Raw genomic sequence first — 26649 nt, 5'->3', positions numbered from 1 at the left:
CAGTCCTGTGTAACCTTATCTAGGTGTTCCTGCTCTGGCAGGGGGATTGGACTAGATGATCTTTTGAGGTCCCTTCCAATCTCTAACATACTGTGATACTGTGATCTGGGACATACGGCTGCACGGAAAGCTCTGCTAAGCTGCTGCAGCCACAGGCAACAAACATGGTTACATCTCTAGGAGGAAGGGCTGTGGCACATTCACTATCACAGCACTTTTCTAAAGCTGTCAGATTCTAAGCAGAACTTTTAATGTTGCAGTGCTGCCAAATTTTTAGCCTTTCTTACAGACATGACAGAAGGTATATTCCTTGTATGGCTGCATTCTCTGCTAAATGGCACAGCCTTGGTCTAGACTAAGGAACTGACATTCTTGGTAGCTAGTAGCTTTCACTTTTCTGAGGAAGTAAGATATTTTTGCAAAAGTAAAAAAAAATAAAAAGTCTGGCAAATACTAAATTTGTATTTTTAGCTGACTCTTAAATTCAGTCTGAAGCAGGCATCCCGCATGGAAAGCTGCAGGTGTTTCAAGTTTGGCCAAGTTGTGTGCAGCTGAAAGTCCTTTCATGGAAAGAATTGGGCAGCTTTTGCTGTGCTTCTCAGTGTCTGCTACTAAAATAGGTTCCTGTTTTTAGGAGTGGGTTCTAAAATCTGGTATAACTTTACAGAATAATTTCTGGTGGCTGTCCATAAAAATTGGCAGAATTTTCTGCTGTGGCAAAGCAACCTGTATGCAGGTATGTATGTATCTTTCAAGAGCAGTTCTACTTTTAAGGAAAGCATTTAATAATGCTGACGATTTCTTCATAAAATGGGATGCTGCTCAATTTGTCAGTCATACAGGCTTGTTCCTGTCTAGGTGTTTCAGGCAGCTCATATCTTTTCACACTGCCCATCAGAGATTAAAATTTTTGAGCTCTGTAAGGTAGAAGCATTATTTGCTGGAATCTAGAGTGAAAGGATAGTCCAGCAAATGCTGTTTCTGTTATACCCTTCATGGGTATTTCTACATCTTGTATTGAGATGGTTTCCTCTATTTGCCACCAACAACTTGTCTTGTCAGGAATGAGGTGGGTGGTTAGGAGAGCCTCTTTGCAGAACTTCAACTCACTACAAAAGATTTCTCTCTGGTATTGTCCTTAAGCTAAAAATAAGTAAATTTTAAGCATTCGAAGATAAATATAGTACCTAGAAATTGCTAGGCTTCAGGACAGAAAATCGGGACAGATTTTCCTCTGTATATTTTAACTGCCATAACTTGGACAGTCATATTGAACTATGATTTGAATAGCACTTATTTTGGTTGACCAAGTTGTATTCTAAGGTTATTAAAGAACTGTCTCTTTTTAAGCACCATCTAGTACCATAGGTAATATTTATCTGTACTAAGAATCTTGTCTGTGTGTGTTTTCCCTGTTAGCAAGCAGATCTGATCTCCCTGGGGAAAGTTGTGTTGGCTTTGGCTTGCAATTCTTTATCAGGAATTCAGAGAGAGAATTTGCAGAAAGCAATGGAACTGGTGACAATCAACTATTCCTCTGATCTGAAGAATCTGATTTTGTAAGTTTGCTTAATAAATCTTTTAAAGGAAATTACTAATTTTTTTAAACGTACAAATGAAAATGTCAAATGGTATTTTTAGATGCAAGTAAGATTATAGATAAAACTACTGTCACTGACTTGTCTGCAGAGTCAGTGCATCAGTAAATATAACAAGATTTGTTTGCATACTATGTTTTTTCATGATGTATCCAATAAAATCAATGTCCTTTCTTTGCTAAATGCTGTTAGCTCCTTGTAAAAATTAGGAGTGCCTCTGCTGTCATTTGAAAAACAATTGCATTGCAATCTTGAATCTTCATGTCTTCTGTCTTTTGAGTTTGTTCTTGCTGTTTGAATGGGGTGAACTACAGTTCCATGAAAGCATGCTCCTATCTTGTATAAATAACTGACTAGATGTATACATGCAAGCTAACATGTTTCCTCTCCTAATGTATTTTTGAAGAAGTGCTGCAATTCTTAACTTTGTGCATTAAACAGGTAGCAGGGTGAAAAAGTTATAAAATCATAATAGGATGTTTCTCTTGGCATTTGCAGCATCTTTAAGTAATCTTTTTGGGGTGGGGATATTTTGGCAGGTATTTGCTGACTGACCAAAACAGGCTTCGCAGTGTAAATGATATCATGCCTATGATTGGTGCACGATTCTATACTCAGTTGGATGCTGCTCAGATGCGAAATGATGTTATAGAGGAGGACCTTGCAAAGGTAAATCCCGTGGGAAGACCTGTAGTCAGTATTCCTATAGCTGTATCTTATCAAAGGAATGTTTTCTCCCGTTTTTTTTTCTTTTTTTTTTTTCTGTTTGTGTAGCAACCTAAATAATCTCTCTGCAGACTTGAGAAGTCTATGCTCAAGGTATTGAAAGTCCAAAAGCTCCAAGAACCACTTTTAGGATGTCCTTAGCTGTCTTTAACTGAAGTAAGATCTTCCATGTCCAACCAGAAGTCCTGGGGAAAAGATGTTCTTCATAGAACAGTTAAAAAGTGGTATTCTGAGTAAATAAGGACATATATGTCATCACACACTAGATAATGTAGTCTGTGCTAGAGGTTGTAAAGAACAAATATTGCCTTTAAATTCTTGGATAGATTTGTATTCCAGTGCACCTTTACTTACCTCATACATTTTCCTTTCCAAATGAATGCTAGATCATGGAGGTAAAAGTTTCCACCCTCTGCTTCCCTGGGCTGTACATCTCTTGCTGTGGGGGTCTGGTTAGTGCATCATGTTCAATCAAGGTATCAAGTGCTAGCCACAAAGGAAATAAATAGTTTGTCCCATGTTAGTGTGTGTTCTGCAAGAAAGTGTGTCTGCTCATCAGGAGCCACTGATAACAAGATTTTATAACAAGACTGAGATATAGTACTAAGGCTTTCGTGATGCTGAAGATAGGGTATTAAGTTTTGAAGGATTTAATAGAGTCCTGTGACTCCTTTCCCTTACAGAGAATTGATTCTTTTAAGAGGTGTTTACTGGTGGACATTCTGGTGGACTGATTTTTCTTAATCTCTCCACTGCTGGCTTATTGGAAAACATTTTTTCCCTCTTTAGTGACAGATACTGAAATCTTAGCAGCAGCAAAGAGCTGTAGAAGAGCAATGCAGTATCTACTTTTGCTGCAAAGCTCTAGATGACAGATGCCCACACCGAGTCACCACCTGCTCTGAAGGTGTTTAAGGTCATTTCTTGTTAAGGTTGGCTAATGTGCCTGAACAAGTGTGGGCAGCTAAACCTTTTCCCATAACAAAGATGGAGATTGTCCTGCAATCAGTATTAAGCAGTCTGCATTTTCAGTCATTTGTAACAGTGACAGGTGAGCATAGCCTCTAGTTTGGCAATAGCTGTTTACCTGGCAGTGATAAATAGCAGTCACTAATTAGCTGCTATACTGTAATTTGCTTGTAGTACCACATCCTTGGTAACATCAGAGCCACAGTACCCCTGAAGTCTCAACTGGTACCCTCTTTTGATTACTGCCCAAAGCAGATGCTTAGGGGAGAATGTTAGAACGATACTAGTGTGTATGATGTTTTTCCTTGTGTCCTCCAAGTATGCAGGCATCTGTAGCTTAGGGGCTTCTGATGTTGGAAGTGGTTTGTATGTAGTTAACAATCTTGTTTTCTTGAAGCCATGACTATTTTGTTACTCCTGTAACACGTTTCACAGAGGAGTGACACCGTTATGCTACCTCTTTTCTCACCTTAATATTCTCATCATTTATGTGCCACAGCATTCAAATCTTCAGTTTTTCAAGTCCTCTAATTCACTCTGTAGAAGAGCTCTCTGCCTTTTACAGGCTGCCAAGCTTGTAAAGAGGCCACCTGAAGACTTTTGCCAGTGTTATTGCTCAATTGTGTCATCATTGACTGGGAATCTACAGGGCAGTGGCATTCACACAGATGCAGTTTTGGCTTTTGTGTATGTGGCCACATACAAAAAGTTATTTGGAAGTTGTATAGACCTTTGCTGGACAAGGTAAGTATTCCCTGTCAGTCTGTAAGTGTAGCTACTGTTGTGGTACAAGCTGTTCTGCTGGATGTTTTTAGATGGGTAACAGAAGTATTGCAGCCCATAGTTTGTCTGAGGTCAGGCTATTGTCACCTTGACCTACTTCATTTACCGAGCTGTGCAGAGTAATCTACTCCAGACTGAATTAATTTGAAATTAGTATGATCCTGCATGGAATAAGATGCATCTTAGCATGAATAATGTTGGAGAATATGGGAGAATATTAATAATATTAAGACAGTATCTTTTTCCTGCTGGCTTTGAGCAGATTTTACTTAAACAAAAGATTAATCCACAGTGTAATGTAAGCTAGGATGTAACTTTTTACTGTATCCTAAGTGATGAGGAAAAATGTATGAAATTAATTTTTCAGTTGCATGTATTCTAAGCATGTGTAATTTTAATGTTCTGTCTTTGAACTTGTTCTCATTGCTTTATCTCTGCCACTGTTTGACTCAGAATTTATACTGTCTTAAGACTTACATTATAGCTTTTTTGGAAAAACTTGTTTCAAAATTATATTTGGAATGAATTGTAATTTAAATGTTAGTCTGATATTGTTGCAAAATATTTACTAATAATGGCCTACAAAGCATTTTTGAAAAACAGATCTGGTAGATCCTTTTCATCTTTACCTGAAATATGGTGTTATACTTCTACCGGTCTTTATAACTTTGTGTATATATAAAGTGTATTATTCTTGTTTAACTTACTGTATTTTAGCATACTTGTAAATATAGGCTAGCAAGAGACTAGACACATGTTTCCACAAAGAAATAGATTGTCTGATCTAGTTCCTGCTGGGTCAGCAAGGTGGTGGTGTTAAATTTCCACATTATAATTTGAATATGAAGTGCTAAAATGAGCTACAAATACACAGTATAATGCATTCGATCTCTTTATGAAAAAATTATACCCTCCTCTTTGAATAAATAAATCACTTTAATAGCGCTTTGTTTGCATTTCTATTGTATATCTTTTGAAAATAAGTGTCTTAATTTTACGTTTCAGAAACTTTAATAACGTCTTTCTTGTTTTCTAGGAGGTGCAAAATGGAAGGCTGTTTAGGCTTCTAGCGAAATTGGGAACAATCAATGAGAGGCCAGAGTAAGAAACACTTGTTTTCATTGTATAGAGTATGTAAAAAAAACAGTTTGCAATGCAAGTTTTCTTCCCTTATAAATTTAAGCTAAACATTTTCCCCATATTTTGGCCCTGAAGAAATGAGTATTTAAGAAGCTTTGAGAAAAATAAGATAAGTAACTTAGATCAAAAGTTTAAATAAAGGAGCAGAGAAAGCTACATATAGACATGCAAAAGTTGCTTAAGTTTTTTAGTATGGTTTCTCTTGGCAATCTCTTGTGAGTGATAATAGATTTTGAGGAAATCTATAGCTTGCTTTAACTGTAGTAAATGGTGTGGATACTGAATCAGAATCAGAATTACCAGGTTGGAAGGGACCTTCAAGATCGAGTCCAACCCATGCCCTACACCTCGACTAAACCATGTCACCAAGTGCCACATCCACTGGTTTTAAGTTAGTTTATTTTCAGCTTTTTTTTTTTTTTTTCAATCAACTACTACATGAAAATGTTTGTGGTTTGCTTTCCATCCTATTGAATAGACTTGGAGTTGTAAATGTTAAAAACCAGCATTACAAACATGTTAAACTTGTTGAAGGTAACTCTTGCTTTCTACCATTACTTTTCTGTGGCCCTTGCTAGATGTTAGCTTCAGGTGCTTCAACAGCTGAGAAACTTTGAATATGTATATCCTCTCTTTGCAGCAGGGGGGAGACTAATTGAATTGCAAATTATAGCAGGTAGCTTAGAGCAGTAAGTATAGATTTGAAGTTTAGATTGAAGAATCATATATATATGTGGGGTTTGATTTTTCTTAACTTTCTGAGCTTTAATATGAGCGTTTGTTTTACACCAGGTTTCAGAAAGACCCAACGTGGTCAGAAACTGGAGACAGGTATTTATTGAAGCTCTTTCGAGATCACCTTTTCCATCAGGTGACAGAAGCGGGTACTCCTTGGATTGACCTCAGTCACATTATCTCATGTCTTAACAAGGTACACTATACTTGGTTAGCTTTTAAAAATTTGTTCGGGTTAACTTTCTTTAAAATAATATTCCACTTCAAAGCATTGGCAAGTTAATTCTGTTGATTTAATTAATGGTTATTTTCCCCATTTTGGATGATAACAATGTATTCACTAAGCTGATATTCATACATTTATGCATATTTTAAATAAACTTAGTACACTAATATTAAAAACTTGGAATTTGGTCGTATAGCATGAGATACGGTATTAACTTTTCATCCTGGAATGCATTGAATTCTGTGGATAAGCAATGCTGGTCCCTTTATGCTACTCTGGTCTTTCAACACAGCATAAAGGATCCGTAAAACCCCTTTAACTGAAGGAGGTTTCTGCTGGTATAGATAAAACAGAGGATGATCATAAGGCAAGAGGATCCATTTATAAACTGTGCTGACCAGAGTAGGAGACAGGAGGGAAACTGCAAGAGAAAACTGCAAAATCCTTACCATGTAGGACAGTGCTGGAAAATGTCTGTGACTTAAAAAGCGAAGTCCAGTTCTGTAACTTCCCTAGCCTCTGCAACCCTTTGTTTTCCAAGGCTGATGTAACAAAGCTATTTGAAGTTGTTTTAAGAGCTGCACCACTAGCAATATTTTGGCTGAGCACTCTCATGATTAATAGTGGGATATGTGTGAGAGACTACAAGATCTTCATGAGCTGTAGAACTGTTTTGCTCTATAAATTTAAAAAGTACAGGAGCTAATTATTTTTTTAATTGGCAGATCAGTTTTCAGCTTAGTTCATGTTTTGTCAAACTTCAGTAATTCATAGGATGCTATTTCTTCCTTTTTTCTTTTTGGTGTTGTGGTAGTTGCTTGGTCATTCCACTCACTCGGTAGGGAATGGTGATGCAGACACTGACAATATACAGTTTTTCAGTGGCAAGTATTTCTTTTCTGGGATTAGGATAGCCAAATTTCTCTTTTAGAAAAAGATTAATATATTCAGATTCTTTGACATTCTGTAAGTCTTTGACTTAACTACAGTAGAATGTTTTATCTGAATTGTCAGAGCTTTTAATCTCCTATTAGACCACTGCTGTGCATTTCTTTAACCTCCTTTTTATCTTTCTGGTTGGTGTCTGTAATCACTTTAAAAAGGACATTAAAGGGATTGAGGCTAAATCAAAAAGAAAGCATGTTGATACTCAAATAGGCAGTGAAATGCCATCATGATTTGAAAGCAGTGACCCATACGGTACTGTAGCAAGAGGGGACAGTCCTGAATTCATAGGTCAGGTAAGAGATGATGTCAAAGAGTGCCTGTTCTATAAATGTTCATGGCTTACCTTTTTATAAGCAGAGGCTCTTCTCTTCTGTGGTTGTGGGCTCAGCACACACAAAAATGTAAGGTTTGCAGAACTCTACTTTGGAAATACACTGTAAAAAAACATTTCTGAAACTGTAGTTTGTATTAGTAGAAATGGTTATTTGGGCTTTCCTGCTACATTCAAAAAGCATTCCTTTTGAATGAAAATTGCCCTATTTAAAAAAAATAATAATTCTTTTCAATGTGGCATTTGGGAGATCTTCTCAGTTTAAATCAACTGCCTTCACAGAGGGAGAGAAAGAAAGCCATAAATGTTGATGTTTCTAGTTACTGTGTGGCTTTCTTAATACAGATCTTCCATATCCTACATGCGTTAAGATAACTTGCTGATTTCTTGTATGATGCTAATTGAGACAGTAGACAATATTTCACAAAGACCTTAATTGTGATAATATTTTGTAATGGATGTTAGAAGGTGGTGGTGGTTTTATCCTACTTCACAAGAATTAAAAGCTAATTGGCTTTTGTCCTTTTAAAACTATTCATGAAGCAGGAACTTTAAGTTGGGGAGGTTCCAACTCTTAAGGCTATGCTAAGAACATTGTTTTAGAAGACAAAAGCAAGAAATTACTAATTTACTGTGTTGTTCCACTAGCTGGTGTTGAGCAGTGTCAACTTTGTTATCTCAGTGACAACTTTAATTGGTCTGCTATTCAGTACAACATTATAATACCTTTATTTTAATCCTGCTAGGGTTGTATTTCCAAAAACTTTATCAATAGTATCATAACCCACTTCTCTGCCCCACCTTCTGTATTGGAACAAGAAAGTTTGTAGTGTCAAGTATTGGGAAATACCAGTGTATTGACTAAAACAGAGCTACGGAAGTTTTGTGTTGTAAGAGTCTGACAGTTTTCCATTGATAACCATTTCTTGTGAAGTGGGGAGAATGTAAGACATAGTGTTGGAAGGGACTTCAGCATGTAAAGTAGGATATTCCTCTGTTCCAAATTAGGATTTAGTGATACATCTTAAAGTACATAGCGTAACATACAATTTTTTAAAATTGAAATTGAGAAGTCGTAAGAAAACATGAAAACAAATGTGGAACGACTTTAACTCCAAGTTACCTATTTATTTGTGAATTATAACTAGGTAATCAAGGGTGTTGGTTTATTTGGTGGTTTTGGGGTGGTTTTTTTTAGTAGAATAAGGGGTGAAATGTACCATAAAGCTTAGGATCTAGTTTGTTTCAGTATTGCCAAAATGTGAGGTTTGGGTTTCTGCCAGTTTTCATACTACCTGGGGCTGGTCCATCCATTATTTCATTTTAGTGTGGGCAAGAAGTAATCTACCTACCCTACATGGAGGCTTGTGGAACTTATGTGCAAATGTAATGTCAAACATGGTTTTGTTCATCAGGAGCTATATGGAAATTTTGCTAGGCCTTCTACATGGGGGAAGGTTGCATTGCAGGATTATTGGCTATATGGAAAGGGAAGAAAACAATGGTAACCTAGTCCAAAGGTCTGGAATGTCAATCAGGTTAAGACCAAAATGTCTCGATTTTTTGGCAAATACATTGTTGTGGTGCAATTCAGATCCTTCCTTTCTGTGGTGGTAGCAGATTTGAGCTGCACCACAACAATGTGCTTGCCAAGAAATTGATTGCTTTTGTTATTGGGGAAATGTTTTGCCATTTCTTTCACACTTCTTTTATTTTATCTTTTGCATTCTTGTTACAGTTAGATGCTGGTGTGCCAGAAAAAATAAGCCTCATTTCCAGAGATGAGAAGAGTGTACTTGTGGTAACTTACAGCGATTTAAAACGCTGCTTTGAAAATACTTTTCAAGAACTGATTGCAGCCGCAAATGGTCAGTTGTAGTATTTGCTGAAAGCATGCAGGACATTGCTGAGGAACTTAACCAATAGCAAATTGCACTACAGCTGAATTGTTGTTGTCATCTCATTTCACATTTGGGAAACAAACAGGAGATGAGCAAAGCTGCTTGCACTTCAGTCAGGTACACTGTTACTTGAAGGGAAGAATGTTTCACTTATCCTAGAGCTAAGGCTGCCATTGGAGGCTTTATCTGTGAAGAATTTATTTTAGATTAAGGAACACATCAGGTGCATGATGTTCCTGCTTTTATTTTTTCCACTTGTATATGCACTAATTTTAATTTTTTTAAGACTTTTCTGATCTCTGAAGTTTTGCCACATTGTATACTTAAGGGAAACTCTTTGCAAGGACATTTCTGGGATATGTTTTTGTCACTGAGGATATAGCAAAATTTATTCATTTTTGATATTATTTGCACCCAGAATAGCATAAAGGACCAGGTAAATAATTTAATAGAAATTGTGTTCTATTAATGACCGTTTAGTTCGTAACCTCTGTAAAAGTGTGTTGTATGCAAGCTCTGTATGCCACCCACTGTTAGCTCAAAGAAATTTACGAAGATGAAACTTTTTAAAACCAGTCAAGTGAAGTATCGGTGAATTGACAAAAAAGGAAAGAAATTCCCCTGCCATTTGATTTAAACTTTGTCTAAGTGAAGTGACGAAAATAGCAAAATGGGAAGCATCTATAACTTAAGGAGCATATCAAACTTGCTCTAAACACAACCAGCGCCTTTTAAAAACTGTTTGTACGTTTTCCTGCTAGTCAGAAGCATTTACATTTATGCAATTTTTTTAATAGTGTTTTTTTTTGTGTTTTTTTTTTTTTTTTTAAAGAAATTGTTTAAATGCCTGAAGTTTCAGGAGTGTATTACTTTAGGTTATTTACAGTATAATTTTGTATAAAGTTCTGTTCTTTGAACCACAGCTTTATTATGGTACGCTACACTGGATACAGATACAAAGACACTGTTAAAAGAAGATTAACTAAACACAGCAGTTGTCTGGCATCAAGAGCTTTTCAAGTTTTACAGCCTGAATCTGGAGGGATAATGATCTGCTGTGCCTTTGCAGTCACTGCTTAGCCCAAAGTAATATTACTTTTGATAATACGCAACACATGAATATTCCTGAAGTAATTCAGTCTCAAAAGTCTGGAATTTTTCTCCTCATTTACCTTTCTAATATTTGGACATGCAGTTGTCTCCAAACTTGGGTATTCATGGGATTTCTAGTTAAACACCTACACTTTGATACTGAAGACTGCCAAATATGTAGGAATTTCCTTTCTTAAAGCAGTAGTGAAGACTGTATCTATCCTTTCCCAGCACTGAATGTTTTAATAGCACTGGGTGCTCACCATGAAGAAAATGTGGAAACTCAAAAGGTCAGGACAGACTCTAAGCACTTGCAACTGATGTTACTGACATCAATTTTAATAATTCTCAATATTTGTAGTTTTCAGAGAAGTTTTTAATATTTCTCTGTCCACTTTTATAAGCTTTAAAATGATTCTCCGCCTTGAGACTTGCATCAAGAAAAAAGCAACTCTCTTCACATCGAAAGCTTTGAAGACTAGGGACATGCTTTACACATTTTAGAAAATGTGGTTGAATCCACATTAGGTAGCATCAGTTGTTGAGTTTAAAAATCGATTATTGTCGCATTTGATCGAATGAATTTTAAAAGGAACATAATGTTTAATATTCAAACAATAACAGTTGCCAGAATGTTCTTTTTAATATAAAAGGAACAGGAACTTTGAAAAGTGAACATGCAAAACAGTCTTTTATCATTAGCTCATGTATTTGAGGAAGAGCAGCTGTCTTTTATATGTTTTTTGACAAATCATATTGTAATTCTTTTGTACAAAAAAGAAGTACTTGTATTCTAGAAGAAATATGAAATGCTTAATTTATAAGCGGGCTGAGGTTTTTTCCAGTATTGTTTTCTTTGAAAATGAAAGGGGATCATCTGTTCAGTTGTGGGGTTTGGGAACCTTTGAAAATTTAATTTGTGGACCAATATTTTGTGGAAGTGTAAGGCAGGGGTAAAATAGGGCTTGAATTCTCATCCTTTTTAGACCAGCAAACCACCCTCTGCAAGACATGTCTAAATTGCAAACCTGTGTGTATTTACATAATGTCAGTTTGCTTCAGCCCCTAGTAACCTCAGGACTTGGTTTAAAAATAAAAAGGTAGACAGCTAATAAGTTTTCGTACATATGTCAGCCAGAAAATATTTGGTTTCAGGTAATACATTAAAAAAAAAAAAAGGTTTTGTTTTTGTTTTGTTTTGTTTTTTTAATTTCATTTTATTTATTTTATTTGGTCTGTATTTGGGAATGATTTGAACAGTCTGAAGTTCAGCTTGAGTGTTTTTTGAGGGGGAGAGCCCTTCACCCTGTTTTAATTCCATTTAGAAGGTTGTCCTAAAGTTGTAGTTTGATTCATTCATAGGAAGAACTGTGTTACCTGTATTTAAAAAGAAGAGCCACCAGGATGTGCCCTCCCAAATGGGAAATTTAATTCTGACCTTCCTATTTTTTTACAGCTAAAAGCACAGAAGGGACAACCTTTGAAATCTGATGTTGGTCATTTTAATTTTTGTACCTGTTTTAAATTCTGTTGCTGTATTTACTATATTGTAAATATTTTGTTGAGGGAACCTATGTATTTTTGATTTGCCCTTGTTTCAGTAATTCAGGTGTCAACTGCTTCCCCTGAAAAGCACCAGTATGTTAAGTTCTAATGTCATGACCCCAATATGTGTTACTCATCTTTAATCCTGTTCTCATTCTTCATGTGTACAGCAGTATTTTTAATAAAGAATACCAGAAATAATGTGGCCTTATTTTGACAATGTGAAGTTCTGAAGTTGGATACAGGACATTTAAACTTTGGTGCTGGAAGTGTATTTCGTTCCATCATATTTCTCTTGTACTCACTGTCTGCAATGCAGAGTTTAAACAATCATGAGTCACAAAGTATGCCACTTACACTATATCAGAGAAGCTTACACATGTTGCTTTAGAGTCGTACACATTTCCATAACTCCCAATTGAAGTCCCATCTCTCTCTGGCTCAGGCCTGCTTTACTGGACAAGCCCTAATTTTGAAAGCTCTGTTTAAATACCCTGATTTTCATGTTTGTTGAACTTTTTTTGTCCAATAACAAAGTATATTTATTTCTCTGAGAATTTGTATGTGAAGTGATGACAGCTTCATTTCCCAGAATTACTTCTGTGTTTTGTTAAGCAGAAGGGTGAGATGATTTACTGGTGGGGCAAAACCTCCTATACCCCTCCGCTCCCTAACCATGCTTGTGTAATGTGAAATTTTATGCAATTGTGTAATGGTCAATATTCCCTGCATACATTTAATGTGGAGTGACTGACAGATGTGCTTATCTAGTCTCCATTTTCCTCCATAGTAGAGTGCAGCAACAGCTACGTAACTCCTGTGGCAACAGGCAGATACGTTATGTTCTGCCTTTCCAGAGAAGGTTTAATCTCTGCTTCCTTCCAGCGGTTGTTTAATTTATCTGCAGTGTGGTTTGGAGATCCCCTCAGACCGTAAAACGCAGTATAGCAGAGAGCATCCAACTGCCCCCTCTGTGGAAGAAGCATCCCAAGCTTCTGATGGGTGGGTTTGGGATGTGGAGATTCTCTGAAGAAGGCAAAGCATCTACCAGGACTAAAGTGCTAGTTTATGTCACAGTTCAGAACAGGCTTTTCTGGGGCCACCTTAGCTCTGTTTGAAGTCCTTTCATCTGTACCAGACCTTTTAGCTGCAGAAGTAACCAGGTGTGGGGGGCAGTTGAATGGATGCTTTTCAAGGAGCTACTTTGTCTTCCCCCACTATGAAACCTTTACTCTCTTGCAGGCAGAGTTGACTTTTTACCTCTAGCCAGCAGTAAGCCCTTCTTAGTTATGCTGAGTTTAGGGTATGTTATTCACACAGGGAGCTGTACAAGCATCCCTCACTGTTTATCTGCTTTGCTGTGTGAGAAGTGTGTCTTCTGTGCAATTATTCCGTATTCTCCTTTGCTCACAAAACTGGCCCACAAGCTAGGTTGTTTGCCAGATGTGTTAGTGCTGCCCAGCGCTAAACCGTCTGCTCCAGCAGTCTTTGACACTGGATTGACTAGTTTGGCAAAACTGAATTCTTTCCAAAGCAAACTTTTATTATATGAATTTCGCAGTCATACATTATATGAAGACAGAAGATGCAAGACAAAACAGGAGTTATTCACATACAAAGAAACTTTGGGGATTCATATAAAAGTAATCTTTGTAGTCCAGTTTTCTTAAATATTTGTGCACAAAAAGTATATTTATATATTTACACTGTGCAAACATTCCTTTGAGATGCATCATCCCACAACTGCTTTTGCTCAATTGGAGTTAAGAAACAGTCCGTAAACTTTCTTTTTGTGTTGATCAAGATCAAATATACTTCACCAGCAAGAGATAGTGCAATAGATACTTAAAACTGATGATCTCTCTTGGCCAGGAAGATGTAGAATTGATACCTAGCTTAGAAGCAGTGGTATATATTTCCTTTCTGTGAATATCCAAGAAATTTTTTCTTTGTAAATATGCAAAAGGTCATTTGCCTTTAAACAATTAGTGGATTAAATTCACAGCTCCTAAGCTGAGTTTTAAGAGGCCAGAGCCATATTATGCATAGCATTTGAGTTAATATATTTATAGTGGACCACGAGAAGCTGAGATTGGGCAGTAGTTGTTGATTTGGAAGACATTAAATGTCCAACTCTCATTTTAACATTGCATTCAAAGGTGAAGGAGAATGGTGCATCCTTACAATCTCAAAGAACACTCATGCCCTTTCTGAGATGCTATACAAAAGTGTTGCAAATGAATGATAACATTTTTATTCCTGTGCATATATACTAGTAACTAACACAGAAATTCAGCTGTCTTCGTAGAAAAGCTGCCCTAACTCTCCAAGGAGATTGTCTTGTCATTTCTAACTAATCTCTTCAAACTCTTTAGTGATCAATTTATTTAAAGGATATGCAGTTTAGTAGCCATCCTGTCTTTTCAGACAGATTCCCATAAATAAAATATAATCAGTGCAGTGTTAGAAGGTCCACAGGGTTTTGTGGACAGAGCTTGGCTTTAACATCTAGCTTGTGTTTGGTTCCAGTGTGTGTGTGTGTTGGCATAGTGTCAAAGTGCAAAACTTCAAGAATATTTACTTGATTTCAGCAGGCTTGTCCAAACCAAATTGATATGTATTCTCTGTTGTTGCAGCCCTGGCGCTGATCTTAGTTCTCCCCTACTCTTGCCAATTGTGTTTTGCAACACAAATTTGAAATTCTTGTCTCACACGACTCTTTACCACGAATGCTATCTGAAGCAGCAAGAGCCGTGTGATGCCCCATCCCCAGCTAGCTAATCTTGCTTCCCTGGAACATTAGCCTTCCCTCAAGTTTCTCAAAGTAGAATTTTCACTAAAAGCTGTAGAGCATGGTCTGTTTCTTGTTTGTCTCTTCTTAAGGAATCTTTCCAGCACTACACAGGTCTCGGCAGCAGGGTGCAAATTCCCTGGTGTCTGATGCAGTCTTGAGAAGAAGGGGCTGCCTGACTAGAGCATGAAATACCATCCTGCTGCCAGGGACCAAACAGCAAACTGGTTTTCTCTGTAATAATGACCATACAGGTTTTCAGAAGCACTGGGCAATTTTATTGGCAGCTCTTGGTGTTCAGCATTTGGGAAAGTCAAAGCCTAAGCATTAGTATTTTGCTATATTTTGTATATGCTTGTTGCAGTCTGTAGAAAAGCAGATCACCAAGATTAAGCCAATGATATCTTTTTGACTTGTAGGATAAAATTATTTGGGTCAGAGTTTTTAAACTGACAGTGTTTCACAAGAACCTTTATGGATTAAATGCATATTTAAATCTTGGCTTAGAAGTATTTATACGGGTGGCTGAGAATAAAGGACAACAGAGTTGTAGTCAGGAGGGGGAGAATGGCTTGCTCTAATTTTCTCCAGCACCACATTACCATATGTGTATCTTCTCTTGGGGTCACTGAGCTGATCACAGCTGAAGCTGCAGAAGCTTCTTGGCTTGGTTATTCCAGAAAGCACTGACTCCTTGCTCCTACTGGCACCTTTAATGCTGTAACAGAGCAGCGTCCCTGTTAGTGTATTTAATGTGTACAGGCATTTGTTTTAATGATTTGAGCAAAGCCTCATCACAAGAAGCAGCTTTGTTTATTCTCAGATGATGGGCACGGCATTGATGCAGAAGGGATTGCTCACTGCAGAGCGGAACTGAGGATGGAGAGAGCTCTCCTGTGTCCCCCTTAATTTCCCTTCTGTGACTGAACATCACTGTTTGTGCTTATTGTAAGTATTAGGGTCTTGGTGCCCATAGGGTCCCCACGTTTAAATGTTCTTCCCAAGGGAGCTGGGCTTTTTTTGAGCAGGAGTGAAGTAATGAAAGATCTCAAGCCTTGCAGCAAAAGCAGAAAGCTACTGACTGGTGTAGGTGTTCCCAAAGCCTAATGTTTTTTTAAGCATTTAAATTTTTAAGATAGATGGTTGATGTTTGTGAGGAAGGACGCAAGGTCTGGATATCTCCTCTCTTTGGCTTCTCTTGGCAGCAGACACAACTGCTGGTTTGAATTAGAGTTTTCCTTTTATCCTGTATGCTGCCTTTTATATAAGATGCCCTTTACAAGAAGGGTTTAATGTCTTCTCAGCTGAGCCACTCTTAAAGGTACTGTTTGTCTTTCAGCTCTTTTTCACCCGTGTTCAGAGAGCACAGTGCTTAAAGGGGCTCCCTCAATAATTCAGAAAATAAAGGCAAAGAGAATTTTCAAACCATTGAACTTAGATACCAAAGATCTATCTGTAGACAAAGGGCAAGCCAAAGCATTTACTGTCATTGATTACATGTGAAAGCCTAATGCCAACATATGTTGGGCTGCAATGCCTAAAATTAGATTTCCTCCCCTGTATTTTTATAAGTTCATGGACACTCCACCCCTCTCTATTTATAAGGTCAGGAATGCTGGCAGCCCTAGTCTTGAATTCCAGAGAAGACAGAACATCTGTTGAGGCTTTCGGAGCCCAGGGTTTTGCTTTTCATTTTAATTTGCAGTGTTAGATCTTTACGTACAATACAGATCTGGTAGCACAGGCCGTTCTAGGTTAGGAAACGGAGAAGTAACAGCTTATTGAATCTTTAGCATGCAAGCCTGTGTGCTTTTTAAGGAGTGTGGTCTCTGCCTTCTGTAGGAACTTGGAGGGTCCTCACAAGAGCACCCTGTTCCATTTGTTTGTAGATGGACAGAGTTAATTTGGGAAGCCCTCATGATTAGGATTGCAGATGCATCCTGTATTTTTACATTGCATCTGTTGGCAGATGGAGAAGCAATTGCCTTGGGATAAATTCTGTAACTATGTGACAAGGTACTTTTTGTGATGGGTTTAAAGAGAAGCGCTTCTGTGAATTACATTGTAATTGTGAGTCTTAGGGAGCAGTGGGCTGGCAAAAGTGAAGTGTGCATGTGAAGTTATGAGCCTTAAAATCATCATGCATTGATCCTTTCATCATCAGGCATTTGCATCCTGAGAACTTTTCTGTGAGCTGGACTTTGCTTCAACCTTAATAAACCTTTATACCAGTGGAGCTGCACCTATTAATTTTACCTTACATGCACAGCTGTACCTGGGCATGCAGGCCCACAGAGAGCTTTGAGGGAGCCCACAGGGTCTCAGTATCCATAGTCAAGCTTCATTTTGAGACTGAGCTTGCAGTCCATAAAGGCTTCTGTAGCTGTAGACTATCTTCTTTCCATTCTAGAAATGTAAATTAGAAACTGTCTCTCGTTGGGGTTTTAATTGGGATCATTTGGTGAAGGAAACAGCTGCTGCTTTCCTGATAGATTGGAGTGAGGTTAGAGGCTGGCTGCAGCTCTTGAGATGCTTGTTCCAGCTCACAAGTGGGGAGTTCTCACTGCTTTTCTTGCTTAGGCTTTGCTCCAGCCCAGGGATTTTGGCTTATTTGGGCTAGGCGTTTTTCACCAATACTGAAAACTAGAAGATGGTTGCAGTTGGGATCCTTTCCACTTGCAAAGGAGAAGAGCTCAGAAGTTTGCTTTTTCTCTCCCCCAAACCTTTCTATTGGGATCTTGTTACCTGAGGCCTTACATTAGGAAAGGCTAATAGTCTCTAGGAAACTAGTCTCTAGGAAACTAGTCTCTAGGAAAGGCTAATTGTCTCTATGCTGTTCACAGTATCATCTCAGTGGCAATAGTCGAAGGCACATAGCAGCCATTTCTGTTGTCTTCCTGGCCACCACCTGGGCCTGAGGGGCTTACTGAGGGGTTGGGTTGATGCTCAGTTTCCTAAAGTAAAACTAAGGGTGGTGAGCTTTGCTTGTCAGTGCCTTTCCCTCCACAGCAGTGGAAGAAGAAAGAAGGGAGGAGGGTCAGTGGGGTACCCCTGTGGAATCAGGTAAGTTGGCTCCCTGCTCTGCTCGATCTGGTTAGTCATGCTGAGTAAGCACCAGTGCATGCACTGGCTCTCTTCTGGAGTCTATTGATTATATTCCTCTGAGACAAACCCTGAGTGCACTTCTGGGGACAGGTAGGATGTGCTGAATTTGGCTCCTTCCACCCTATGCAGTAGACATGGCCTCACCAAGTCTGAATCTGCTAATGGCCACGTCCAGCATGCATACAGCATGTACTGGTCTAAAAGCATCACCCTACCTGACTGGCTCAAACGCCATTTCAGGTGCTTCGAACTGAGGAAGAAACCGTGCTGAGCCCAATCGTTCTGCTGTGGGCAGCAGGGAAAAGCCGTGGCCCAAGGAAAGGCAGGCACCCAGGGCAAAGCAGGCCAGCCTGCCCCAGCCTGCAGCCAAGCAGCAATCAGCAAGGACACAGCCCTGTGGCCCCTCTGTCTCTGCTCATGACTCACCTGCTGCTGCATCTGTGTCCTAAACTGCTGTGTTAAGGTATGATGGTAGTGCTGTCATGGCAGCAAGAGGGCAAGTGCTCTGGGAGCAGTTAGGTGTTACAGTGATGGTGATCTAACTGTAAGCTGCTACTAAAAAGGAGGGGGTGACCCCTTCCTCAGCCTGGCACTGGCACCCTGACAGTGAGCTGCAACTGCTTGCTCAGAAACTACCCTGAGGCAGCTCTGCCAATAATTCAGCGACCTGAACCACAAACGAGAGCAGGACTGCAGAGCAGCATGCTTGAGGTGTGGGGGAAGAAGCAGGACTATGCGTCTGGGGAGATCAGCTTACGTATGTCAACCCCCTCCAGGCTTTATGTTGTCCAGTGTCCAGTACAAGTACAGCCTAAATAAAGGATGCTTAGCTAAGAAGCTTCCACTTTCAGGAATGTGTGCAGACTACAAGGGTCACTGCATGCATTCACAGATCTGAGTCTGTGTTATGTTTATGGCATAACACTACAGTACCAATTGTTCAGCTTGCAGGCCAGATGACCTTGTATGTTCTCAGCCAGCTGCTGTTTCCTGAGGATTTACCTTCTGTCACTGTTGAGTTTGATTTTTTTTTACCCCATCCAAGCATTCCTTTTCCTTCTGCAGCTGAAAATGCTCCTTAAAGCATTTCCAGAAGGGTGCCTGGGGTACACACTGTGTATACTGCACCATGCAAAGGCATTTCATGCTTTTCATTTGGGACATGTTGCCTCTGCAGCTGACAACAGCCTTCAGAAAAGTCATGTTTACATATAGAAACAATGGCTTAAACCACTTCTAGGAACCATCGCACCCTTTGAAGTCCTGTAATATCCACACACACCCTAAGCTCTGTGATACGCTCCTCAAAGCAGCATATGGCTTCACAGAATCAAAGTACCATGAAACTGCTTACGGGCCTGTTTTCTGAAAGGTCAAGGCAGGAGAAAGGGTTTCCCGGCTCTTGTTTGGAGTGGCTTCTATCACCTCAGCGTTGCTGCGCATGAGCAGTGCTTTATTGAGCACTCATCCTGCCAGCGGCATGTTTGCCCTGCGCACTGTGTGTCTTGACTGTGTGAGTGTGCACGCTCCTCTTCACGTATTCCCGTGCCTTCAACCAACGCCCTCTTAGTCACTGTGGTTTTTCCTGCAGCAGCCCCTCACTGCCCTGCCTGCACGTTCCAGCCAGCTCCAATTGTTCATCCAGACAATACTACACCTCCCAGCCTGCTCAGCTGCGAGGCGCTGACTCCTTCCCCGCAGGCAGCAGGCACGGTGGCCTTGACCTCCTGCCAGTTTAAGATGAAGGATGGGTTGGGTCTGGGCAGTCTCCAGGCTGGCTGGGAGCTGAAACCAGGCACAGACACTGCCAGCTTCACAGTGGCTAGGAACTGAGACAGTGCTGGCATAGGGCAAACAAATACTTCCCATTTACAGAGAGTTCATGTCAGTGCAACCCCTTTCTTACAGCAGCCCTAGTTCCCTGCTTGGGCAGCTGTCAGGAATTAGGTGGAGGAAGGTGGCCAATATATTAAAGTGCTTAAAGGCAGGAAGAGAAGTGAGGCCCTCACATCCATCTATTGTCAAGTTGCCACTTTAGCATCCTGAGCCCATGGGTGTTAAATGGGCTGTGCTTAGCTGAGTCATGGAAAAGAAGGGCAAAAACAAGCACAGGGAGCCGTGTCCCAGCTGGGGTGCCCTTGAGGACTTGCAGAAACAACTGCAAATCCTTCACAGCCGCACGTTCCTCCTCCCCCATTGCCAAGGGCTTGTTTCCTAGAGTTACCTACCTCTACCTTGGTCTGCCACACTCCCTTGCCCAGCCTGCCATTAAGCTGAAGATCAGGCTCGTCAACAGGGTGCTAATAAATCATATTGGTGATGTGCTTTGAGGGGTTGAGGGTTATTTGTTTCCCTCAAAGACGCATGGAGGCTTAGGTGTGGGAGGTGATTGCCTGCTCACTCAACCAAGCAGGACACAGCTCAGCAAGAGTGCTTGCAGGGACTGGGGACTACTCAGCTGCTTCATTAGGTGTGATTTAGCACAAAGACCTTGAATCCTCCTTTGCCCTCTAAAACATGAAGAAAGGAACATAAAATACAGACCCAAAGAGCGTCCATTTCTGCTTGCTGCCTGTCCATGTGAAGCGTTTCAGTTCTTCTGGAGCCAGCACCATCCCACTGTCTGCTTGATATTCCTTGGAAAAAGAAAATGCAATGCTATGAGATGTTAGCTGTAGAAAGTTATATTTAGAACGGACTCAATTCCTCTTTGGTCTGATTTGCACCCTTTGTTTGGTCATTTCTACTCCAACAGCTCTAGGAGGCGGTGGTCCAGTGCTGCTGGAGGTGCTGCAGTGCCCAGGTATGGTGCCTTTCCAAACTGTCCTTGCTTTGGGATGCAGCACACACATGTTGTTAAGGCAGATACAGAGTACTAAAAGAAAAGTGTCTACACACAAGGTGAGGTTTTGGCCAGCTGCTAGTTTAACCTTGCAGGCACCACTCTGCCTTTCCCACCTCCCACCACTTCATGTGTACAACTGGGTCACTGAAAGCTTCTCCCAACCTCTCACTATGCCCAGCCCCATTGGGACAGTATGTGTGCCCCTTTAGTAGACACTCCTCTAGCTTGTCCACCTGGTAACAGGACTTGTTCCTACCTGGGACCTCTGAAATGTGACCCCCAATTCTCATTTGTGTGTTACTATTCAGATGAATACACAAATCCAAGGGATTTTAAGTAGTCCTCCCACACCAGTGGGACCCTGGCAGTGGCACCTTCCAGGCCTGCTGGCACTGGCCATTTCTTACCAGGGAAGGAGTGTTTGCAGCCCGTGGCATGGTCAGCAAGGATCTGCTGACCCCAATTAATAGGACAGTGGGATAATACAACGCTGCAAGCACAGCTAATCTCACACCTCAAACCAATAGAGCTGACAAAGCAGTAAACATCATCTTGATTCTCTCTGCATGAATCTGTCACACAAATAAAAAGAAATAAATGACATTCCATACCATTTGGCCCAGGAGTCACTTACATTCAATACAAGTGTTTCCTTGATGGGAAGCTCTTCAAATGTCTTTATGCGCTGGGGTGGTTTTATTTTGAAAGTGTTTATGTATCTGTTCAACAAGAAAAGCAGGGCAGTGTTTGGTGAGAGCGTGCAGTGCACAAGCAGGAAGCGCTGGGTATTCCTCTGTTTCTTTAAGCAGTTTCCTAACTGTCATCGAGGTAGTTTACACAAATGGGGCTGGTTAAGCAGACCCTACCCAAACCTCACTCCTCAGTACTGGGGTGCGCACAGCTGCCCCTCTCACAGCACCTGAGCCCATGTGTGCCCCTTAAGTAGCAGACCTGATGTTTCCCTGGGCAGAGACACTCCAAAGTGCTGCCCCAGCCTAATGGGATCCCAGAGGTGGTGGTGTGATATTCAGGCCACACTGAGTATCTGAGTGTTTCTCCTGTCCAGGACCAAAACAGGCTATGCAGCAAGCTACAATACCCAGCAAACCAACCCAGGCTTCATCTTGCTTCTCTCACCTGACATTTTCAGTGCTCCCACAATTTGAGCTTGTAACAGGAAAACTTTCATTGCATAGAGTATCAGAGGCAGGGGGAAACCCACTTTGCTTTGTAAATATCGTGTTGAGGGGTATGTAGTCTTTGCCATCCTAAATGGAAACAAGAAATTAACACGTTATTCCTGGGACCATGTGGCCAGTCACCCCCACCTTGGTGACAGCGCATGGCCATGGTGTCAGTACCTGCTGGACGTTTGCTTGCAGCAGGTCACCCAGCTTTTTCACCAGCTCAGAGAACCGTGGTCTGTCGTTGGGATTGCTTCGCCAGCAGTCCAGCATGATCTGGTAGCTGTGAGGACAAAAGCAAAGTGAGCACATGGTGGGGTTACAGCTCGCTTTGACCCAAGACAGCACAGCTCTGACAGCTTGACATTGACAGAATTAACTCCTGCGCCTTCCTGATTTTCACAGAGGCTCTCCAACACGAGGCCTCCTACTCAAAGTAAGAGTAAACTTTCCACGAAAAAGGCAAAAACCTTCCCGCAAGACACCGGGAAAACCACATCAAAAGAATGATTTGGCCAACTAGTCATACTTTCTATTTTATTCCTAATTAAGCATTAAACCTTTGTATTAAACATCTATTAACTGGCAGTGTTTAGGTTAAGGCATCCTAAGATGACTTATATGAATGTGTCACTTCCTTATATTGGTCAAGCTTTCCTTCCTGCAATAAAGTACGTGAAAGAGGAAAAAAAAAGCTCTTATCTACTGTCACTATGATAATAAAATTAGCCAATGGGTAATATTCCCAGATAGGCATGGCTGGCTCGCATCCTCCTTCTTTCAGAGCTATTTTTTGGTAAGTGTTGCTATTTTGAGTCATGACGTTGCACTTGAATAAGCACCAAAGACACATAACACGTACTTGATTTTGCCTCCAGAGATAAAATACCCTGGATGTGTTCACACTCACACCATGAGGTGTGTGTTTGGGGTGTTGCATGTGCCTCCCTGGGCAGAGCACTCCATTCCACTCCCAGGGTGGAGGCACTGCAGACTCAGGGTCTCACTTGGACTCCCCCCAAGCCTCCAAAACGCTGTTGGCCTAAGGCAGGGCACCGGGGAGTGACAGCCGATGTCATGGTGGAAGGGCTCAAAACAAACCCTATGGGGGACATGAGCTGGGAGGCTGCTGATCCCCATCATCTTCCTCTGCCATCTCCGGGAAAGGGTGGACCCTCGTCACTGGAGTGCTTGCGAGGACGCCTCCGCTGTCACTTCCTAAGTCAAGACGACGTTAATAATGTCACATTCCTACAGCATTTATCTGTGCGCACGTCAGTAAGTATTAAATCTGGAGAGGGATGAACGACCTTCCTCCTCCGGGCTGCTCACTCAGGTCCCCTCTTAGCACAGGCCGGCTGGTGCCCTGGGCTTGTGTCCATATCCCTCCTCACACTCTCCTACCCCACCGGAGGGCCAGGAAGCCAAGGAGTGGGGGATGCAAGAAGATGCTGATGACAGCAACAAGATGTGAGGCAACATCAGGTTGCTTTTCCTTATGTTGGCACAGGGTACTTTTTGTGGAGACTCATGCATCATGGGCAAGGCAGCCCTGGAGGGCAGCGGTACACAGGGCAAGCAAAGAAAAGCATCTTACATCTCCTCACTCGCTTGCTCCGGGGCTCGCATTCTTGTGCCTTCTTTTAGTCTGCTGCAGAAATCCTCATCTATTTGGACTCCGGGGTAAGGAGAGGCACCTGAAGGAACCATGGGAAGAACAGGGTCATACATGCTTTGAGCTGGCTACCTGTGACCTAGCCCTGGTCCTACACATCCCCCTCAAACACTTGCGGCGTGCAGCATCTGCTTGCAGAGGTCAGGGTCTGGCTCCTGGCAGCTGCCACAGGCAGGGAACTACTGCTGCTGGTGGTGCTTCAAGCCCTGATCCTTGGAGGGCAGGATGAAACCCACCACTATTGGTGGTGCTTACCTGGCCTGAATGCAAAAGATACACAGGAATTGAAAAGTATCCCTCAAGTAAAGCCAGTTTGGACCACCTCAATTTCTAGTAAGCAGAGTAGTAACAAACCCTAAATGCTCAAAACCACCTTGAAAATAGTAAAATCATGGTCTTAAAATCAGATCACAGTGCATTATATTTCTAGCTTGGGTGTTTTTGAGATGCAGCCTGATTGTGCTGTTGGTCTATTTTTTTTTCTGTAGAGAAAAACAAATAAAATCAGGAAAAGGGAAAATGAAAAGGAAAATAAAAAAAGACCTTTCAGAGTCAGTCACCAGGTTCAAGGAGCTGGGGCTTTAAGAAAAACACAGCAGATATTATGAGTCTGACCATAAAATCACAGAAGTTGGCAGGCTGACCAGCAACACGTATTTAAACTAATAAATGATTGATTGTCCTGAGAATTGTATAGTATTGTTTCCTCTGCTGTTCGCCTCTTTTGTCAGCCTCTATGTTGAACCCAATTAAGATTCTTCTGTTCTGACGGTCATTGTTGTTCCCACTCAGTGTACATCTTGTATCCTGCCTTTTCCACGTGAAAGAAAGGGGAGGCGGGGGCGGGGGGAAGCTGCACTGGGTGTTAATTTCGGATTGCATGCTCTAGTTCATCCTGTGGCATCTGTGCAGATGCTTGCTCGCCTGCTGCATCCAGTGGCCGGAGTGAAGGGGGCTCTGTGTCTCTCCTGGGCTGGGCTGGGGGGACCACCTGGTCTTAGGCTGGAAATGGGGGTGACACAGGCTGAGATGCTCAAAGACACACTCCTTGTGTTTTCAGCTCCCTTGCTCCCACAAGAGAACTAAGAAGCTTTTGAGGGAGCACACACCCCATGGCACTTGGTGTCTTGAATGCTATCTCTGAGTGGCACAGGAGGCAATGTGGTCGCAAGCCCCGGACCACAGCTCTGTGTTAACGCAGAGGGTTCCACATTTAGTAAAAAACATTTTATATTTAGTAAAAAACACTTAAAAATTTGCCTGATTTTCCTGGTTTGCTCTATCAGCAGACAAAGCACTGCAATTGCTCTGGCCGTGCTGCCCTCTGTCTCTACTGAGGCTTTCTGCAGGTTAAAAAGGAAGCTTAGTTGTTTGCCCTAAGAAATATATGGTAAAGTTATGAAATAGCTGTGCTACCCATTAGTGCTTTCAGCCTGGAAAACCAGCTTTCAGTGTCCTAACAAGCACCAGAATTTCCAGTTCACAGGGGTATGATGCACACAGTTGTCCCTCTACCCACACACCTCATGTCTGCCTGATGTAGGTCTTTCTTGGCAGAAGACCTGGCAAAAGCTCATTGAAAGTAATGGGTGTTCTTCCCCAGACTTAAGTCCCTGCCTGTGATTCCAGCTCCCGGGGGGCAGCGTTAACGTACCCAAGGAAAATATCTCCCACAGCAAGACCCCGTAGGACCACACGTCACTTTTTGTATTGTAGATTTTATCAAATATGGATTCTGGAGCCATCCACTTGAGCGGAAGTCGAGCCTGGAGTAGAAGGGACAAACCTGACTATTATTTTCAAAGCCTAAAAGAATTTAATCGTAGATGAATCAACCATATATTGTTATGTAAATAATTACCATTGAAGTAGGAACCTGTGGGATTTCCTTACAGGCAGTCAAGATAAACCCACACTCATTCAGACACATTTTGAACAAATTGTAGGAGTAAAGGGCTGTTTTTAAAGTATGTTTGGCACAAAACACCAGACATTGGAAACCTGTGACCAGAGTGATCGAGTCTTTTCTGTATGGGGATGTGGGTATGTGGGTATATGCAAAAGCAGGGAGCTCTTGCCAGCATCTTAGAGACAGGGGAGAAAACTCTACATCCAAGAATAAATCATTCTGTGATGGTGTTGGAGATGTTCCCAGGGAAATATTCAGAGCCTGAATTGCAGGAGTGTATCATCCACCTTGAAGCCACCTCAGCTCAGCCTGTTAGAGGCTCCTGAGCAGTACCCAAGTTACAACCACTTATTTTCCAGGCTGACATGCAATGCTGTGATTTTTGAAAACTATTTACAGAGGAGGGAATAGCTGGTGGGTGGGTGAGACCTGGAGACTGCTTGACCCCAGTTCCCAGACCAAATTCCTGTGGCGTCAGTGGGCATAGGCACAGTTGTTGACCCAGACTGGCAGTGGGCTTACTGCCTACTGTTTGCAGCAGAAGCACAAACAGCACCCAAGTGAGTAGGCGCTGGAGGCAGCGAGTCCAGCTCAGCAGCTTGGAGCACCACAAGCTGTGGCTCTGGTATGGGTGCACCAGGGGACACGCACCTTGTTTTGGAGAGGCTGGTTTCCTTGGAGGAAGATTACTGAGTAAGGGAGTAATGCTGAGCCAGCCAAGAAACACGTCTAAAAGATATCTGAAGTATTAACAGGGCAGAGCTGTGAAACAGTGAGAATGTACAAGCATTATGCCTGAGGGTAGAAAGGCATTCCAGATCTACAACACATCTGGATAGCTCATCTTCACATAAAAACCATGACAGCTTTCAAGCTCTTAAGTTCAGGAAATGTGAATGTCTACAGGACATTTTGGTGGACAGTTTGAAATGAGATGTTATAAACATTATAAACAAACAGCATCTTGACTTACATCTCCTTTTCTCACATAATCAGGATTCTTATAAATATCTCTTGCGAGGCCAAAATCACAGATCTTCACAACATTGTTCTCAGATAAAAGGATGTTTCTGGCTGCCAGGTCACGATGAATGCACTATAATAAAACAGTTTCACAATCAAGCTGCATTTCCTTAATCCTGCCCA

General features: G+C 41.3%; 2 protein-coding genes across 14 annotated transcripts in view; one reads left to right on the top strand and one right to left on the bottom strand.

Moving 5' to 3' along the window:
- Positions 1–12221, top strand: part of PAN3 (poly(A) specific ribonuclease subunit PAN3) — an 84548-nt gene extending 72327 nt beyond the window's left edge. For 7 of the 13 annotated variants that reach the window (XM_080612052.1, XM_080612050.1, XM_080612049.1 and 4 more), the window contains 5 exons: positions 1420–1559; positions 2138–2267; positions 5113–5177; positions 6009–6147; positions 9195–12221. In XM_080612052.1, coding sequence (XP_080468178.1) covers positions 1420–1559; positions 2138–2267; positions 5113–5177; positions 6009–6147; positions 9195–9335 — 615 coding nt within the window. In that variant the 3' untranslated portion in view covers positions 9336–12221. Of the gene's footprint in view, positions 1–1419; positions 1560–2137; positions 4038–5112; positions 5178–6008; positions 6148–9194 lie in introns of those variants that run through there. The other 6 variants (XR_013956347.1, XM_080612051.1, XR_013956346.1 and 3 more) reach the window with 6 other exon arrangements.
- A 3077-nt stretch (positions 12222–15298) lies between these two features.
- Positions 15299–26649, bottom strand: part of FLT1 (fms related receptor tyrosine kinase 1) — a gene marked incomplete at both ends in the record, with an annotated part of 109418 nt that continues 98067 nt past the window's right edge. The window contains 8 exons of the mRNA XM_080614188.1: positions 15299–15503; positions 20435–20526; positions 21370–21454; positions 21873–22003; positions 22097–22202; positions 23517–23616; positions 25249–25360; positions 26477–26599. Coding sequence (XP_080470314.1) covers positions 15299–15503; positions 20435–20526; positions 21370–21454; positions 21873–22003; positions 22097–22202; positions 23517–23616; positions 25249–25360; positions 26477–26599 — 954 coding nt within the window. The remainder of the gene's footprint in view (positions 15504–20434; positions 20527–21369; positions 21455–21872; positions 22004–22096; positions 22203–23516; positions 23617–25248; positions 25361–26476; positions 26600–26649) is intronic.

Source organism: Psittacula echo (assembly GCF_963264785.1).
Source record: "Psittacula echo genome assembly, chromosome: 3".
NCBI lineage: Eukaryota > Metazoa > Chordata > Aves > Psittaciformes > Psittacidae > Psittacula > Psittacula echo.
The sequence above is the reverse complement of the archived record's forward strand: the minus strand, read 5'-3'. Positions and strand labels throughout refer to the sequence as shown.